This window comes from Orcinus orca, chromosome 1 (genome assembly GCF_937001465.1).
Source record: "Orcinus orca chromosome 1, mOrcOrc1.1, whole genome shotgun sequence".
NCBI classification, from domain to species: Eukaryota; Metazoa; Chordata; class Mammalia; order Artiodactyla; family Delphinidae; genus Orcinus; species Orcinus orca.
Genome location: NC_064559.1, coordinates 159,292,234 through 159,309,951, shown reverse-complemented (window position 1 = coordinate 159,309,951; position 17,718 = coordinate 159,292,234). Strand labels below are relative to the sequence as shown.

The 17,718-nt window shown below is 31.7% G+C and overlaps 2 protein-coding genes across 13 annotated transcripts in view; one reads left to right on the top strand and one right to left on the bottom strand.

The window, feature by feature from the left end:
• DOCK7 (dedicator of cytokinesis 7) overlaps positions 1–17,718 on the bottom strand; it is a 208,158-nt gene that overhangs the window by 126,635 nt on the left and 63,805 nt on the right. The gene's annotated exons all lie outside the window — the stretch shown is intronic.
• ANGPTL3 (angiopoietin like 3) lies at positions 3,057–11,159 on the top strand. The gene is made up of 7 exons (XM_004281607.3): positions 3,057–3,631; positions 4,278–4,388; positions 6,924–7,038; positions 8,036–8,149; positions 8,579–8,674; positions 10,283–10,549; positions 10,922–11,159. The coding sequence occupies exons 1-7, from the start codon at positions 3,137–3,139 to the stop codon at positions 11,104–11,106; spliced, it is 1,383 nt and encodes a 460-aa protein (XP_004281655.1). The 5' UTR covers positions 3,057–3,136; the 3' UTR covers positions 11,107–11,159.

Genomic DNA, 17,718 nt, shown 5'->3' with positions numbered 1-17,718 from the left:
CAGCAATATTACATAAGTGCATTGCCTTTTTAATTACAAAAGAATACTAATATATAATACTGTGTAATGTTTACTAAACACTAGGTAGTGCTCTAAGTGCTTTAAAATATTTTTAGTCTTTATATAACTCTATAGAGTAGATATTATCTTCACTTGATAGACAAGAAAACAGAGGTCAGAAAAGCTAAGTAATTTCACAGAGCTGAAGAACAGCACAGCCAGGATTCCAATTCATCCAGTCTCTCTCCAGAATCAAACTCTTAGCCACTGTGGTTTACTACATCTACTGCAACTGTTCTATCCAAAAGCCCTTAATCCTAAATCATCAAAAGAAAGGGTCTCTGTTTTACTCCAGGAAGAAGCATTTCTAAGAATAAATTTGGAAATGATAAACTTTGTAAAGTTTTACTTGATAATTTACCATTTAAACTGAAATTCATTATGTTAAAACTTTTCCCTTTGCAAAAGAGCTATTGCATTTATGAAAAATTTCATTTAGATAGGGCTAATCACACACACACACACAAATTAAAAGGTAATTTCATGGATATAATAACTAACATTTTGAGTACTTCCTATTTGCCAGACACTGTTCTAAGTACTTTACACATATTACTTCTTTTGCTTCTCCTTAAGTATGTACCAAAAAAAAATGCCCAACTCACAGAAGAGGAGACTGAGGTGTGGGAAGGTTAAGTAACTTATCTAAGGCAGGATAGCTAGATCTGGCTTCTGGACCAGACCATAATCTGATTCCAAAGACCACACTCTTAACAATTTTACTATATTAATTTGTCAAGATAAGGCATTTTAAAAGTATTTATTATTTTCCCAAAAATAGTTCTTAATATGAACACTCAAGAAAAATAATCACTTATAATTTAACTGAAACATTTAGTATTTTTCCTTTTAACACTAAGTTAGAAGCACAGGGGAACATTATTTTTAATCATACTATTAATTTTTTGGTTTTGTTAAATTTAGATCATGAATATTGTTACCAAGCACACAAACTTTAGAAAAACTTATAATGGGCAAATAGTTTCTGACATTTTAAGTATTGGGTTGGCCAAAAAGTGCCTTTGGTTCATAAAAAAAAAATAAAAGACACATTCTTCATTTTCACCAAGAACTTTATTGAACAATGTATTCACTCTTTTGTTCCACTACCTTCTGCCATTTTTAGGTAACTTCATAATTCCATCTTCCCAACTTTTTATCTTTTTGAGTGAAGAACTGTTCCAGGTGCCCTTTACAGTCTTCCAGGGATTGAAATTTTTTCCATTAAGAGAATTCTGTAAAGACCAAAATAAATGGAAATCCAAAGGTGCAATGTCTGGTGAATACAGTGGATGAATCAGAACCCCCCAGCCAAGCTTAACAGTTTTTGCCTGGTCATCAAAGAAACATACAGTCTTGCGTTATCCTGATGGAATATTATGTGTTTTCTGTTGACTAATTCTGGATGCTTTTTGTTGAGTGCTGCTTTCAGTTGGTCTAACTGGGAGCAGTACTTGCTGGAGTTAATCGTTTGGTTTTCCAGAAGGAGCTCATAATAGAGGATTCCCTTCCAATCCCACCATATACACAACATCACCTTCTTTGGATGAAGACCAGCCTTTGCTGTGGTTGGTAGTGGTTTATTTTGCTTGTCCCATGATCTCTTCCGTTCCACATTATTGTACAGTATCCACTTTTCATTGCCCATCACAATTTGTTTTAAATACGGAACATTTCCATTACATTTCAGTAGAGAAGCACATGCAGAAATACAGTCAAGAAGGTTGTTTTTCACTTAACTTATGTGGAACCCAAACATCAAAGCGATGAACATAACCAAGCCGGTGCAAATGATTTTCAACGCTTGATTTGGATATTTTGAGTATGTCAGCTATCTCCTGTGTGGTATAAGGTTGATTGTTCTCAATAATGTCTCGATTTGATCGCTACCAACTTCAACTGGTCTACCCGACAGTGCAGCATCGTCCAGTGAGAAATCTCCAGCACAAAACTTCGCAAACTACTTTTGACATGCGATCAGTCACAGCACCTTCTCCATATACTGCACAAGTCTTTTTATGCATTTCAGCTGCATTTTTACCTTTCTTGAAATAATAAAGCATAATATGCCAAAATGTTGCTTTTTCTTCCATCTTCAATATTAAAATGGCTACGCAAAAATTCACCAATTTTGTAAGTCTTTTTTTAAATGCACACTGATATGACAGCTATCACATACAATCTAACAAAATTGTTTTGAATGAAGTTAAAGACAACTAAGTGCTACTAGAGCCATCTTATGGAAAAAAAACGAACAAAACTTTCTTTTGGTCAACCCAATATTTAACTCTGGTTGACCTTAGAAAACCACATAATCTATTGGTCTTACAGTGGGCACACGGAAAAGAGGAGGCTAGAACATAGAGACATAGACTATAACAGAGAAAAAGGATGAAATATATTTTAATGTATGGGATTTTGTGAAAATATACAAATATGATTTAGATAGATTATCTGAAGCAAAAAGATATACTAACAAATAATTACAATGACAAATAATAAGGAATATATAATCATATGTTAGCTTATACAGAGTACCATGGGAATGCAGCATTAACACCACCTGCAGATGTGGAGGAAGGCTTCACAGAGAAGGCATTTTTTTTTTAATCGATCACTGTTTCCAAAAAAAACTAAAATACAATTTGGGAAATGTATACTTAATTCATTAATTTTTCCTCAACTTTAATGATGAATTTATCAGTCAAAAGAATTTGGTATTTACTTGTAAATCTCTTTAAAAATCATGATAAATTAAAATGAGCTTTTAAAAACAGGTAGATCTCATAACACTGAAAGTGCAGTTTATAATACAGCAAAATTAAATACAATAACCATTTTAAATGACCTATTAAATTCTTTGTTCATTTATTTGACTTCATTTAGCATTGATCTAACTCAGTGTGGAAGGTTACATTCATACAAGTTTAAACAGCTTAATGATTAACTATATTCACCTGCCAACCTTACTGTTTATGTGGCAAATAGTGTTATATAGAGAGTTCAGAAGTCTAGGTATGCTTGCAGGAAAAAAAACGAATTCCAAATCATTTTAAAGTGAATAATTAGGATAAAAATGTACCCTATTAAGCTCTTTCTTTTTATTGCTCCTCTAGTTATTTCTTCCAGAATTGACCAAGATTATTCATCATTTGATTCTGTATCTCCAGAGCCAAAATCAAGATTTGCTATGTTAGATGATGTAAAAATTTTAGCCAATGGCCTACTTCAGTTAGGACATGGTCTTAAAGACTTTGTTCATAAGACTAAGGGCCAAATTAATGACATATTTCAAAAACTCAACATATTTGATCAGTCTTTTTATGACTTATCACTGCAAACCAATGAAATCAAAGAAGAAGAAAAGGAACTTAGAAGAACTACATCCAGACTGCAAGTCAAAAATGAAGAAGTAAAGAACATGTCACTTGAACTCAACTCAAAACTTGAAAGTCTCCTTGAAGAAAAAATTCTACTTCAACAAAAAGTGAGATACCTGGAGGACCAATTAACCAATTTAATTAAAAATCAACCTGAAATTCAGGAACACCCGGAAATAACTTCACTCAAAGTAAGTATAAAACAAACAGGGTTCATGATTATGTTTTCAATGTGGATCTTTTTAAAAAAATATTTTAAAACATGCTACTTGAAATACTTTGTTGAACTGTTGAAACACTATATTTTTCTCATGAAAAAAAGACTCCAGGAAATAAATTTTCCCATTATAATTTCAAGTTGGTTTTTGTTTCCCTAATATTATTTATGAAAATAACTAAACTTTGCATTTCAGATGAAAATTACAAGACAGTTAAGCAATGAAATTTAGAACACTAAATTATTATACTATTGCAAATTACTGGAGGCAAGTAAAAAGCTAAAGGAATATAACCTGTGTAACTATTCTCCCATCTTTAAAATGTATAAAAGTAATACAGTTAATGGAAAAGATATTAAAATATTGTTTTTTTCATTTAATTGAAGTAGTTTAAAGTTCAGGAAATCAGATTTTAGAGATGGTACATTTTAAGTAAAACACAAAAACTCAAGTATGTACTATGTGAAAGAGGAATACAAGGGGAAAAGGTTTGCCAATATCATTTTTCTAATCCAGTATTAGTTTAAAAAATTAGATTGTGATAGTGTTATAGGAAATAAAAAAGTCTAATTTTACAAAAAAGAAAGAAACTTCTAACCAACCTATAATCTATGTCCAGACTTTTGTAGAACAGCAAGATAATAGCATCAAAGATCTTCTTCAGATCGTGGAAGAACAATACAGACAATTAAATCAACAGCACAGTCAAATAAAAGAAATTGAAAATCAGGTAAGTCAATATTTTAATAGTATGTCCAATCACTTACATAAAATTTAGGTTTATGAAAACACTGGACCCTAAAATTATTTAAAATAATTATAGTTGGATAGTGAATAAAAGGATCACCTCAGCATGATCATTAGGTTTGCAGGCTCTGAAGCTAATAAACTACCTGGGGTTGAATTTTGGCTCTAAAACTTTTGTGTGACCTTGAATAAATTACTTAACCCCTTCTCAGTTTCCTAATGTACTCTATGTAGATAATAAAAGAATCTGTCTTACAAGACTGTTGTGAGAAAAAAAGAATTAATTCATGCAAAGTACATCCTCAACATAGCAGCCAAAGAGATTCAGTTAAAATTTAAATTAGACTCTCTCTCTCTTTGTTCAACACCGCACAATGGCTTCCGGTCTCACTCGTAGTGGCCCATAAGACCCAGATGACTCTTAATCATCTCACTGAATTCATCTCCTGTACTCTAGTCATACTGGCCTTTTTACTGTTACACAAACACATCAATCAGGCTGCTATCTCAGGGTCTTTGCCCTTGTTGCTCTCTGTCTGGAATGCTCTTCACCCTGATATCTGCATGGGCCTACTCTTAATCACTTTAGGTCTTTCTCAAATACAAATTTCTCAAAGCCTTCCCAGATAACTTAATCATAAATTATAATCCCCCAGGTGCCACCTATTCTTTTGCTTCTTACCTATTTGGCCTCTTGCCTTACCTCCCAATCCACCTTATACTCTAGACAAACTGGAATATTCGCAGTCATGTGTCAGAGCTGGGTCAGAACACAGATGGGCTAACTCCTAGGTCAGTGACCTGTCCTCTACACCATGATCCCATATTCATGTTTAATTCCATTCAATGTGGATATTTATGTACATTCTAATAAACGAACTAGACAAAAACTCAACAAGAAAAAAAAAAAAGAAAGAAATTATAATCCCCTACACCCATGCTTGAAACCTGCTACCTCCTTCATTACTCTCTTTTCTTCCTTAACACTTATCCCTATTTAACATAATACATATTTGAGTTATTTATCTTGTCTGTCCCTGCGCTAGAATGTAACCTCCATAAGTACAGAAAGTTTCTTCTATTTTTTAAAATTGCTATAGCTCCAAAATATAGAACTCTGTCTGACACATAGTAGGCACTTAATAAATACATGTTAATAAAGGTAATGTCACATTTAGCACAAAGAAGTCAATAAAAACTTACTATGATTAATATTATTATTAGAAGCTATATGTCTAATAATTAAAGTTTAATATCCAACAATATAATTAATCTACAATGTAAATAACTGGCTAGGTGAGCAAGGTAGATACGTGTTTGGAATAAAGCTATGCCAAAATCTAAGATTTCCAATAAACAGTACTATAGTTCAAAAATATTAATTAGTAATAATACTACTAAACAGCTGTTCAAGAGAGTTTCAAAAATAATACAGACCTGAAGAAACTGGTATAAAAAAAAAATAGATGCCCAGAACTATAAAACAAATATTACCAATTTCCACCAAACAAACACATTATGTTTCAGTAATTTTATGACTCATAATTCTAGTAGGTTATTTTTGCTAACTGTCTGAAAAGGGGTTTTTGCCAGCTAGTTTTGATTTCCATAATTTCCTTCTTACTATATGCTATTTTTCTAATTCTTTTCCTATATCTTTTATTATGAGTAAATGAACCTGCTCACAAAAGCAAAATGTCACTATTATAAAATAATACACATCCTGTCTAATAATAAAATGTATGAAGAATTCAACAATGAATTCTAAGTTGGAAGAAGCCTTAAATCATCTGACCCAACTTATTCAAATTTAAATTAAGAAACCAAAACTGTAAAGTTAAGTAACTATAAGATCACAGTTACTTAGTAGAAAAGACTAACATCCAGTAAGTGAACTTTACAATGGATCTTTATGCATTATATCCTAGGAAATGTCATTTATGCTGACATCAAAAAACTAACACTAATAACACATTACGTACTCTGCTCTTCTCAACCCATCAATAAGAAAAGCTATCGGTCAATAAACTGCAAACCCAGCACAACAGACAATGAAATATTGAATATATTAAAAGTACACAAATAAAACTGCCTATTTGTTACCTTTACAGATATGATTACATGTCAAAAACTATCAAGAAAGCAGCCTTGTTCAAATTATGTGCTAGGTCTTAAGACCTACAACTGAGAATTATGAAATTTAAAATCTGCCTGTGTCACTGAACAGAATATATATTACATTCATATAAATAAATAGAACATATTAAAATATTCTAAGTAAAGTATCTGCCTTTGATCTTATTGTTTTTTGATCAATTTCTGTTTTTTGCCTTGTCTTTCTCTATTTTTTTGAACTCTTTATGTGCCTGATTAAATATTTTGAGAACAGCAAGTCTGTATAATATGTATAGCATTGCTTATCCCTCTTAACATCGAAAACAATAACATATTATGAACTCAGATTTCCCCAATTGTATATTCAGTACCATTTTTTAGTAGATTTATATTCTTTTATCAGTTAAGAAGAACTGGTGTTCAAGAATCCACAGAAAATTCTCTTTCTTCTAAACCAAGAGCACCAAGAACCACTCCCTCTCTTCACTTGAATGAAACAAAAAATGTAGAACATGATGGTAAGATAATTTGGTGGGTTTCCTTCTTGAAACTAATATCATCAAATTTTTCTTCTTTGACATTTCCATCAAAAATCTCTATTCTCAGGGCCTGTTCTAGACTAACTAAAAGAGAATAAAGAGATAAATCCAACAAATATAATGTGTCAACCTAAATTGGATCCTGGTGATTTTTTTAAACCCTATAAAACATTCTTAAGACAATCAGGGAAATATAAATATAGACTTGATATTAGATAATATAAAATTATTATTAACTTTCTTAGATGTAATGATGGTATTATAGTTACGTAGGAGAATAATCTCATGTTTAAGAGATGGATGCCAAAATATCTAAGGGGTTAAGGGGCATGGTGTTTGCAAATTCCTTTCAAATAGCACAGCAAAATACATATTTGTATGTATTTGTGTTTATAAAGCAAATACGGCAAAATGTTAACAACTGTTGAATACAGATGAAAAGATTATGGCATTCTCTTCAATGTTTCTACTTTCCATAAGAAAAACAAAAAAGAGGGGGAACAAAGTCTCCATTCCTACCCAAGCTTTAAAAAAATGATATAGTTTGAAAACACATTTATTTTTAATGTAATTCATAGAGGAAAAAAGTTCTCTGTTAGTTTCCTCTATGTACGTTCACTCTTTCCTCATGTATCTGTTGACTACCTGCTATGCACCAAGCACTATACTAACATCTCATATGTGGTATTTTATTTATGTTTTTCCTAGATCTAAGGGAAAAAAGTGTTTAAAATTCTAATTTTGTCACTTTTCTTAAAAATAAATCAGTTTGGTAATAACTATTTTGATATTCTTTGTAAAACATGCCATCTAATAAAAATGCTTTAGCATAAAGTACCTTTTCAATAACACATTACTGAAAAAGACTGAAGGCTACAGTCACCACAATTCCATAAAATGTCAAGTAAAATCTCAAGCTCTAAAGATATCATTCTTTATTACTGTATCTTACGTAATAACATTTTGTTGATTCTAGACATTCCTGCTGATTGTACCATCATTTATAATAGAGGTGAACATACAAGTGGCATCTATTCCATTAGACCCAGCAACTCTCAAGTTTTCAACGTCTACTGTGATGTTACATCAGGTAAAACGAGCCTAAGAGAAACTAGACAGTAGCTAGCTCAGGTTACTCACTACCTATTAGTAAGGCTAATCCTGTTATTTTTGTTCTGAATACATATAAAATGAAATATATATATCACAAGTAGTTATACAGATCTAGTACTTATATTTGTCTTGTTTATGTATTTACTCAGGCATTTACTCAATATTCTCCATCTTTTTCTATAAAATAATCTAAAATGAACTTTGTCAATAAGTTTATTAAGACAAATTCATTAGTTGCCCTTCACTTAACTTCTTGGGCTCATAATAAATAATAAAATGTTATTACCACAACAACATTAATAACTACCTTGTACAGCCACCAATTAAAACCAAACAAAAAACCGCATTTTGTTACAACTATCAGCATCAGTCTACTGAAAATAAACAATCTGTTCATTATATTCAGGTAGTTCATGGACATTAATTCAACACCGAATAGATGGATCACAAAACTTCAATGAAACTTGGGAAAACTACAAATATGGTTTTGGGAGGCTTGATGGTAAGCTGACTTCATTCACTGGTTAACTTAAAAATATTTATTAAGAGCCTATTACAGACTGGGCATTAGAAATACAATGAATGAGGAACACTCCCAGCCTTCATATAAATTATTAACAAATAACTACACATTTGTAAGTACTGAACTTATTACAAGTGTCTTTATTTGAATTATACTTTTCACAATTACATGTCTGTTCTATGTATACTTATCACAATTTAATTGGATGGCTTCTAATTATCATAATTATAATTATCAAAGATAAATTTGATTAAGGGCTAAGTGCTTCAAATAAGTGCTAAACGCTATGAATGGGCTACAAAGAAAACCATCCTTATCACTGGTCATTCTACTTTCTTATTAACATTTTAGATATTAACTATTTGGAAGTTGGAAGGCACAAGGAAGCTGTCAGATGTACAGTACAAAATGTTTAGATTTCAATTATTTAAATATGATAAATGTATACTATACAATGTGTGGTTTAAAATAAATTTAGTTTAATTCAATGTAAATTATTATATTTTGATCACAAAATAAGGTAAAAAACAAAATAAGCAAAATAAAAATAAATGACAGAGGTTTAAAATCCAAAAAGCACATTATAAAAATCCATGAGTGATGTACATGTACTCATTAATAAAGTGGATAACATCCATTATTATATCGAATTTTTAAACATTCAGTACTACTTGATCATTTAAACAATTCTGTATTCAAACTACCAGTTAAATCCCTAACTAAAAGGTAGAATCAGTGATATGTTTTGTAGCTCCAAATCTTCTTCTGAGAGAATCTAGAGTACTCACTTATTTCTACAAGAAAGTAAGCCATTTGTATTTTGCAATTCTTAAAATGAAATCTACAAATTCAACAGCAGTAAGGAAATTTTGACTTTTTTTCCTTAAATGCTTTAATAAAAAGGATAATTAAAGAGAGAGTAACTGTGATAATCGGAGATATCTATTTGTATTTACAATATGTTATATTTTTAATTCCAAATAAAATTTTTTAATTATAGAGAAAAGTTATTAAAAATTATGCTTTTTAATTTAAAATGTTTTTTTAAATTTATTTCCTTCTTTTTCTACAAAGAAAACATATATATCAAGCAAATATCAAAGGCCAAGATTATATTTGAGGAAAATTACATTATTATACAAGTCTCTGGAAATACTTAACAAATCTCTTGATAGTATATTCATATTAATAAACAGCTGACAGTAAAGCCAGTACATATAAGGACCCAGAAGTTAGATAATATTTTACCAATGACTAGCCCTAAAAGTACTTATAATAGTCTAACACGTTTCACCTGTGAAATATGCCTGATAATATCCATTTTAGAAAGGATAATCAGACTTTAGGTAGGCCTATTACTATTTTAACACTTGTTGTATTTTAACACCTATTACTATTTTAACATAACTATCTTCAATAAAATTGTTTTAAAAAGAAATATTTTACGAGACTCTAAAATAACCAAGGGATTCAAGACTAAAACATCTAATCTACTTACACCAAAGAAAAAAGAACACTCTCAGAAAAAATAGTTGCTGCCTAATCTGCAGTTAACAATCCACAGATTTTTACAACTTTTCTTTTCAGGAGAATTTTGGTTGGGTCTAGAGAAGATATACTCCCTAGTAAAGCAATCTAAATATATCTTACGAATTGAGCTAGAAGATTGGAAAGACAACAAGCATTATATTGAATATTCTTTTCACTTGGGAGATCATGAAACCAACTATACACTACATCTAGTTGAGATTGCTGGCAATGTCCCCAACGCACTCCCGGAACACAAAGATTTGATGTTTTCTACTTGGGATCACAAAGCAAAAGGACACTTCAATTGTCCAGAAAGTAATTCAGGTAACCTGTTCCTAATATAAATACTTTATTTTCAAAGTTTCAAAATATCTTCCCAAAGTAATAGCTAATATCTTTCAATGTCAGACAACTCTTTAAAATCTGAATCCAATATAAACATTTTCTCTATAGGTAAACGTCTCAACGTAAGTGTTAACTTGATTCTAGTTTGAGTACGTATTTTACCTCTAACCTTTCTCAGATATTTTATTTTTGGTCAGGTATATGAGACTTGTATAAATTCTTTTAAATTGGAATATATGTATACAACACTGTTATATTTATAAGAAATGAAGATATACTCACTGGAGAAATATAATAACAGTAACTACGTATGAGTTTGTATCTATTAAACTGCGTATCTATCCTTTTTAGGAGGTTGGTGGTGCCATGATGTATGTGGGGAAAACAACCTAAATGGTAAATATAACAAGCCAAAAGCAAAGACTAAGCCAGAGAGGAGAAGAGGAATATGCTGGAAGTCTCAAAATGGAAGGTTATACTCTATCAAATCAACCAAAATGTTGATCCGCCCAACAGATTCAGAAAATTCTGAATGAACTGAGGCAATTTAAAAAGCCAATAAATTAAACATTAAACTCATCCGAAATTACTGTGGTTTAAAAATCTGGTATTAAATCCCTAATAGAAGGCTTTAGAAATAAATTCTTTATATTAAAGCCACTACCAACTTAATATTAAACATATCATCACATCACCTCAAAGAACACCATTTACCTTTCTCAATCAAAATTCTTATGATCATTTATTCATATATTTTGTGATGTGCGAATCAATTTTAGATGGTCACAATCTGAATTGTAACCAATGGGTGAATTTTCAAATAACCTTTCTAAATAAAAAACTTACAAAGAGACTTTTATTTTCAAAGTCATCATGTGAGCTAATTTTACAACTTCCTCAGTTTAAAAACTACTTTTCTTGCTAAAATTCTAAACTTGAATAACTATAAAAGACTAATAATTGTACATTTCTTAAATGCTGTAATATTAATTTCAAAACTAAAATTCAGTCAGTTCAGAGTACATGTGAAAATCGATAATATGAATCTTAAAACTGATACTTCATTTTGCTACAAAATAATCTGGAGTAAATGTTTGGTATGCTTTGTTTATGAAGCCAAATGAAGCAGGATGAAATACTGTACTGAAATAGATTCACAGTCTTATATAGTAGATCATAACTGCTAAGTCATATTGACTTTAAATATCAAGTACTGCTGTAGCTTGTTTGTTAACTTATCTGTACTGTATACATATTTTAACACTTAATATTGTGAAAACAAATAATTTTAAAGGGATCTTGTCAGAATACAATAAGAATGAATGTATTGGTGGCATCAACTTAAAGTTTTATCATTTATTCCCCCTGAACACAGTGTGAGTCTAATACTTATGTGTAGGTTTTCAAACAATTAAGAATCCTAACAAGTAACTAAATGTTTAAATAGTCTGAGAGATGTTCATGTATGTTTCCAAATTCAATAAAGACTCAGTCCCCTAAATTATAGAAATTTTAATTCTTGTAGCTTTTTTTTTTTTGGCTGTGCCACAGCATGCGGAATCTTAGTTCCCCGACCAGGCATCAAACCCGTGCCCTCTGCAGTGGAGGCATGGAGTCAGGGAAGTCCAATTCTTGCAGTTTTTATTGACATCCAATAGAAGTATGATTATGTTATTTCTAATTTAAATAATTTAAATTCTGAATCCTCAAGAATTATTAGAGGATATTTTGACCATAGTATCACTTGTCAGTATTTATTTTTAAATACGTTTTTAAAGAAACTACCAAGGAGAAATAAAGTCTTGAATTAAATCCAATTTTTAAAGGTTAGTGCCCAAGCTATACAGTGACTCACATTAGTCAATAAATATTCAGCATTCTGTATGTTAAATTATCCAATATATGTCATATATATTTTTACTGTATGACACATGCAAATATGGATGATCTATGTGGATCCTACATATTTTGTTCCAAAAAATACAAAAGAATAAAGGCAAAAGTAGGTTTTCTTTTTTTCAGAACCACATTCAAGCTGTCCAAATTGACTTTTTAAAGCGAGAATGCCAAAATGGCTTAAAATAGGAAGCTTTCAAATGCAAAATAATGCATTATTTAATATACCAATTTTTGTCTCTGTTTTCCAATTTTTTATAATTCTCACACAATATGTTTCATTTTGTTCCATTTAGGAACATTAAGTGAGGTTTTTCCTGCATATAAAGCTCAGATTGAGAGAGAATTCTGGTAGAGAAAGAAAAAGGATTTTTTTTCTTTATGGTTCACAAAATTGTGTCCTTCTGTCCTCACTAGTTTGCCAAAAGTGTTCTAATTGTACCACTAACACAACTGTCAAATCTAGTGACCTCTTAGACCACATTCCCTTTGGTTTCTCTACTACTTACTAATAACAATATTCTTTTCTCAAACTTGACCTTCAGTTTGCTTCCACAATACTACTATACTCTCCAAGGATTATCTCCAACTTGAACCCATCTTTAAAGCCCTAATCCATCCTAGTCTTAAGCATTCTGACCCTCAGAAATTCTATCTACTCTCATGGACTCATCTTTTTCCATGAATAAAGTTCCCAAATCTACATATTACTCCCAGATCTCTCTCCAGTTCCCCTTCTTCCATTGCCTACCTGCCATTTCTCCTTTTGATATCCTATAGCCTCTTCAAACTCAATTTATCAAATAACAAATTCATCAATACCTTACATCCTCTGCTGGTTCTCCCTTTTACCTTTTCACACTCTCCTCCTTATTTCTCTTTTTTTTTTTTTACATCTTTATTGGAGTATAATTGCTTTACAATGGTGTGTTAGTTTCTGCTTTATAACAAAGTGAATCAGTTATACATATACATATGTTCCCATATCTCTTCCCTCTTGCGTCTCCCTCCCTCCCACCCTCCCTATCCCACCCCTCCAGGCGGTCACAAAGCACCGAGCTGATATTCCTGTGCTATGCGACTACTTCCCACTAGCTATCTACCTTACGTTTGGTAGTGTATATATGTCCATGCCTCTCTCTCACTTTGTCACAGCTCACCCTTCCCCGTCTCCTCAAGTCCCTTCTCCAGTAGACTCCCTTGGAGTCTGAGATAACACTCCACCATGTTCAAGCCCCTAGTTAAAAACTCCTGGGTGGCTATGTTAAAATGTTAGAGAACAGACCTCTCAAATCAAGAATTTTTGTAGTTAAAATAAACTAGGACCAATTAAATAGTATAAAAGCCAGAGTGCTATATCTAGGGCAAAACCAAAACAGTGGAGTATGGCAACAGTTTGTGACATCTATGAAAACTAAAAATAAAAACAAAGACCAATACTCTCTAAAGCAGAGAACCGAAAACTTGAATGGAAAAAAAAATACTCCTTAATTTTCACTGAAATTTACACTTCCTTAAATTTTGAATGCAGGAAACTAACTATACCAGTATTAGCAATACATGAGACTTTGTCATTAATAGAAATCATACATGACTTTATATCACAACTATTGCAGACATCTTAAAACACTGTTCACGCTTATTACTACCTAGAGAATATGGTAGTTTTTAGACCTGCAGCTAGATCTTGTTATTTAATTCATTAATAAAGAAACATATCACAACTTAAAATCTTGATAATTGTTATTTAATATAATTGATTTCCTTTGTTATCCTATGTATTTCATTTTATACATTCAGAAAGATTATTCCCAAACAAGAATCAAAGGATTCACAAGACTGCCAAATGGTATTAAGAACCTCAACTCTGAAGGGAGACCTACCATCATACGATAACCTAGTTTAAGAAACATGAATTACATGGCTCTCATGTCATAATATAAGTAGTATAGACTTCCCTTGGTATCCAAGGGGAGTGGTTTCAGGACCACTGAGGATACCAAAATCCGTGGATGCTCAAGTACCTTATATAAAATGGTTAAGTGTTTGCATATAACCTATGCACATCCTCCCGCATATTTTAAATCATCTCTAGATTACTTTTAATACTTAATACAATGTAAACACTATGTGAATAGTTGCCAGAGCACAGCAAATTCAAGTTTTACTTTTTAGATCTTTCTGGAATTTATTTTTCCAAATATTTTCAATCTTCAGTTGTTTGAATCTGCAGATGTGGAACCTGCTAATATGAAGGGCCAACTGTACACATTTACTCTGATTGACCAAGCTATTCCTAGAAACAGAATTTTAGGGAAAAAATTCAATCACTATACAATAAACTTATTAAACTACCCAGGAGAAAACTGATACAGGGTAAAATTATAAAGCAATAATAAAACATTTCAAATGTTATTGTGGCTAATTTTTTTTAAGTCCTTATCTGTTAGAAATACATAACTGAAGGACTGACTGGTGAAATGATATGATGACTAGGCTTCATTTTAAAGTATTACAGAAAAAAAAGGAACAGGTAATAGATGAAATAAGAATGACAGTGGAGGTTAATTGTACTATTCTATATACTTTTGTGTATGTTCGTAATTTTCCACTATAAAAAGTTTAAAACTATAATCAGGTTAATGTCACAGATAATATAGGTTTACTAAGAATTACTGAGAGATGAATGGGGGTGTATTACTAACTAAGGTCCAGATCAAAATGAACCACATCCTTTCATTTTGTTTCTCAGTGTCACCAAGTCTGAACCACTGTATTCATTCTTATATTCTTGGTAACAGCATATTTGCTGGATATGGTCTTTCTACGAAATGGAAGAAGAACAAAGATATGAAAGTTCAATAGGTGATTACAACGAAGGCTATTTGGGGGAAAGAAACTAACTCTTAATAGTCTCACCAAGAATATCGTGCTCTACGACATATCTCTTAAAAACTGGATGTCAATAAAACACACGGGCATTTGCTCAATTAGATGTACCACGATCTTTTAACTCAAGTGCAACAGTGGTCATCAAGTACAAATTTGGAACATGAATAGCATTACACACAATCTACTACCTAACTTTCAAGTGATTTCAGATACGCAACAAAAAAATTTTTTTTTCCATGAGTAAGAAAGTTTTTATTTGATTATCTTAATGTAACAACTGCACTAGCATTTCTTCTATGATAGAGTGATAACATAAGTATTTTCTTGATAAAGCAAGCAATTGATATAAATTATCTCCACTTGTTTTGCACAATAAGAAATATATTATTCAGTTCCTAATTGCTAAAAACTACCATGTAGGGCTTCCCTGGTGGCGCAGTGGTTGAGAGTCCACCTGCCGATGCAGGGGACACGGGTTCGTGCCCTGGCGCGGAACGGCTAGGCCCGTGAGCCATGGCCGCTGAGCCTGCGCGTCCAGAGCCTGTGCTCCGCAACGGGAGAGGCCACAACAGTGAGAGGCCCGCGTACCACAAAAAAAAAAAAAAAAACTACCATGTATCTGTGCATCCTCATTTACCCCTATAGAGGATTTGAACAGACCAAGTCCCTTCTGTTGTTAACATTTTAAAAGAATAAGTGAACAACCACATGTGGTGGGGAAAAAAAAGACTTTACTTGAATGTGAAAATCTCTAACTTTAGGTATAGCTTAGTAAAGATTTTTTTAAAAAAACCTCTTTGAGAAAGAGGGAAGAGATATGGGGATATATGTATATGTATAGCTGATCCACTTTGTTATAAAGCAGAAACCAACACACCATTGTAAAGCAATTATACTCCAATAAAGATGTTAAAAAAAAATCATGTGTAGAGGAAAAGTAAATGGTTCTTTTGAAATAAAATATTACAACGTTAAAAAAAAAGAGAGAAATCTCAATAATATCTTTAAAAGCATATTTTAATGTAAAACATAAAAAATTAAACTAAAAAATATATTTTTTACATACATATCCTTTTAGATAGCTTTTTCTAAATTATTTGATAACTATAAAAATTGGAAGCAATAGGTGTTAAGTAATAGGAGATCTGCCACTTTCAGAATACAGTTCTCCCTACGATTTCTCACTTGTCAAATGTTTGCGTCAATCACATCCATTCATTCTCCCTCTACTCAGACGATAATTTTTTTTATCTTTTTTATCCCTTGAAACCCTTTAAAGTACACTCACGTTTACTACTAAAAATAAATACAATGTGCAAATACTTTCTTAAAACTCACACTAAAAATGCTTAAATTTCTGGTTTTTTCAGATACAAATTTGAACCCTACAGTATGTCAGCTCTGTCATCTATAAAACAGGGATAATTGTATTGGCTCTGTGCAAGCTGCTGTGCAGAGTTAATGAGATGATGGCTATATATAAACTAAAAGTAGTCTTATAGGGCTTCCCTGGCGGTCCAGTGGTTAAGACTCCGTGCTTCCACTGCAGGGGGTGCATGTTCAATCCCTGGTTAGGGCAATGAGATCCAGCCAAAAAAAAACCAAAAAAACCCTCACACTAAAATTGCTTAAATTTCTGTTTCATTCAGATATAATTTTGAACCCTATGGAATGTCAGCTTTGTCATCTATAAAACAGGGATAATTGTATTGGTTCTGTGCAGGCTGCTGTGCAGAGTTAAAGAGATAATGGCTATATATAAACTAAAAGGAGTCCTTGTGTCAACTTTACTTTCTTTTATAAACATTATTCACTGGGAAAATGTACACATATAGATTGCATAATTCCTACTAACATGTATTACCAGAAATCACTGCTTACCTTGAAACATACCTTGAAACATGCCTCAGAAGGTAGAAAGAATTCAAACTGAGCCAGAAGAGTATTATTGTGATCCAATACAACAATTCAGTCAGCAAATATTTATGGAAATTTATGTAAAATTTTATGATATCTGTGTGTCAGCTGATATCTGCTAAGTATATCTCCTTCTGTCATTCTAAAATTATTTCTACCTATGCTAGATTTTCTAGATAAGTGAAAGGTTTTTTTTAAATTATAAATTCCTAAAAAATATTAGCTGCCTGAGACTAAAATTTTTTCACAGTTCTAAGTAGAATAAGCAACCTATACGATTTGGTATTCAGGTCTCACTGGACATTGAAGGCCCAAGTAATAATACAAAAAAGGCCACTAGTGACTTTGATAACCTTCCTTTTTAAAATCATTCTCTTAGCCAATTATACCCCAAAAGCCCAGTATCCTTAAGCTTTCAAACCAATCTCTCTCAAGTTGTGTAA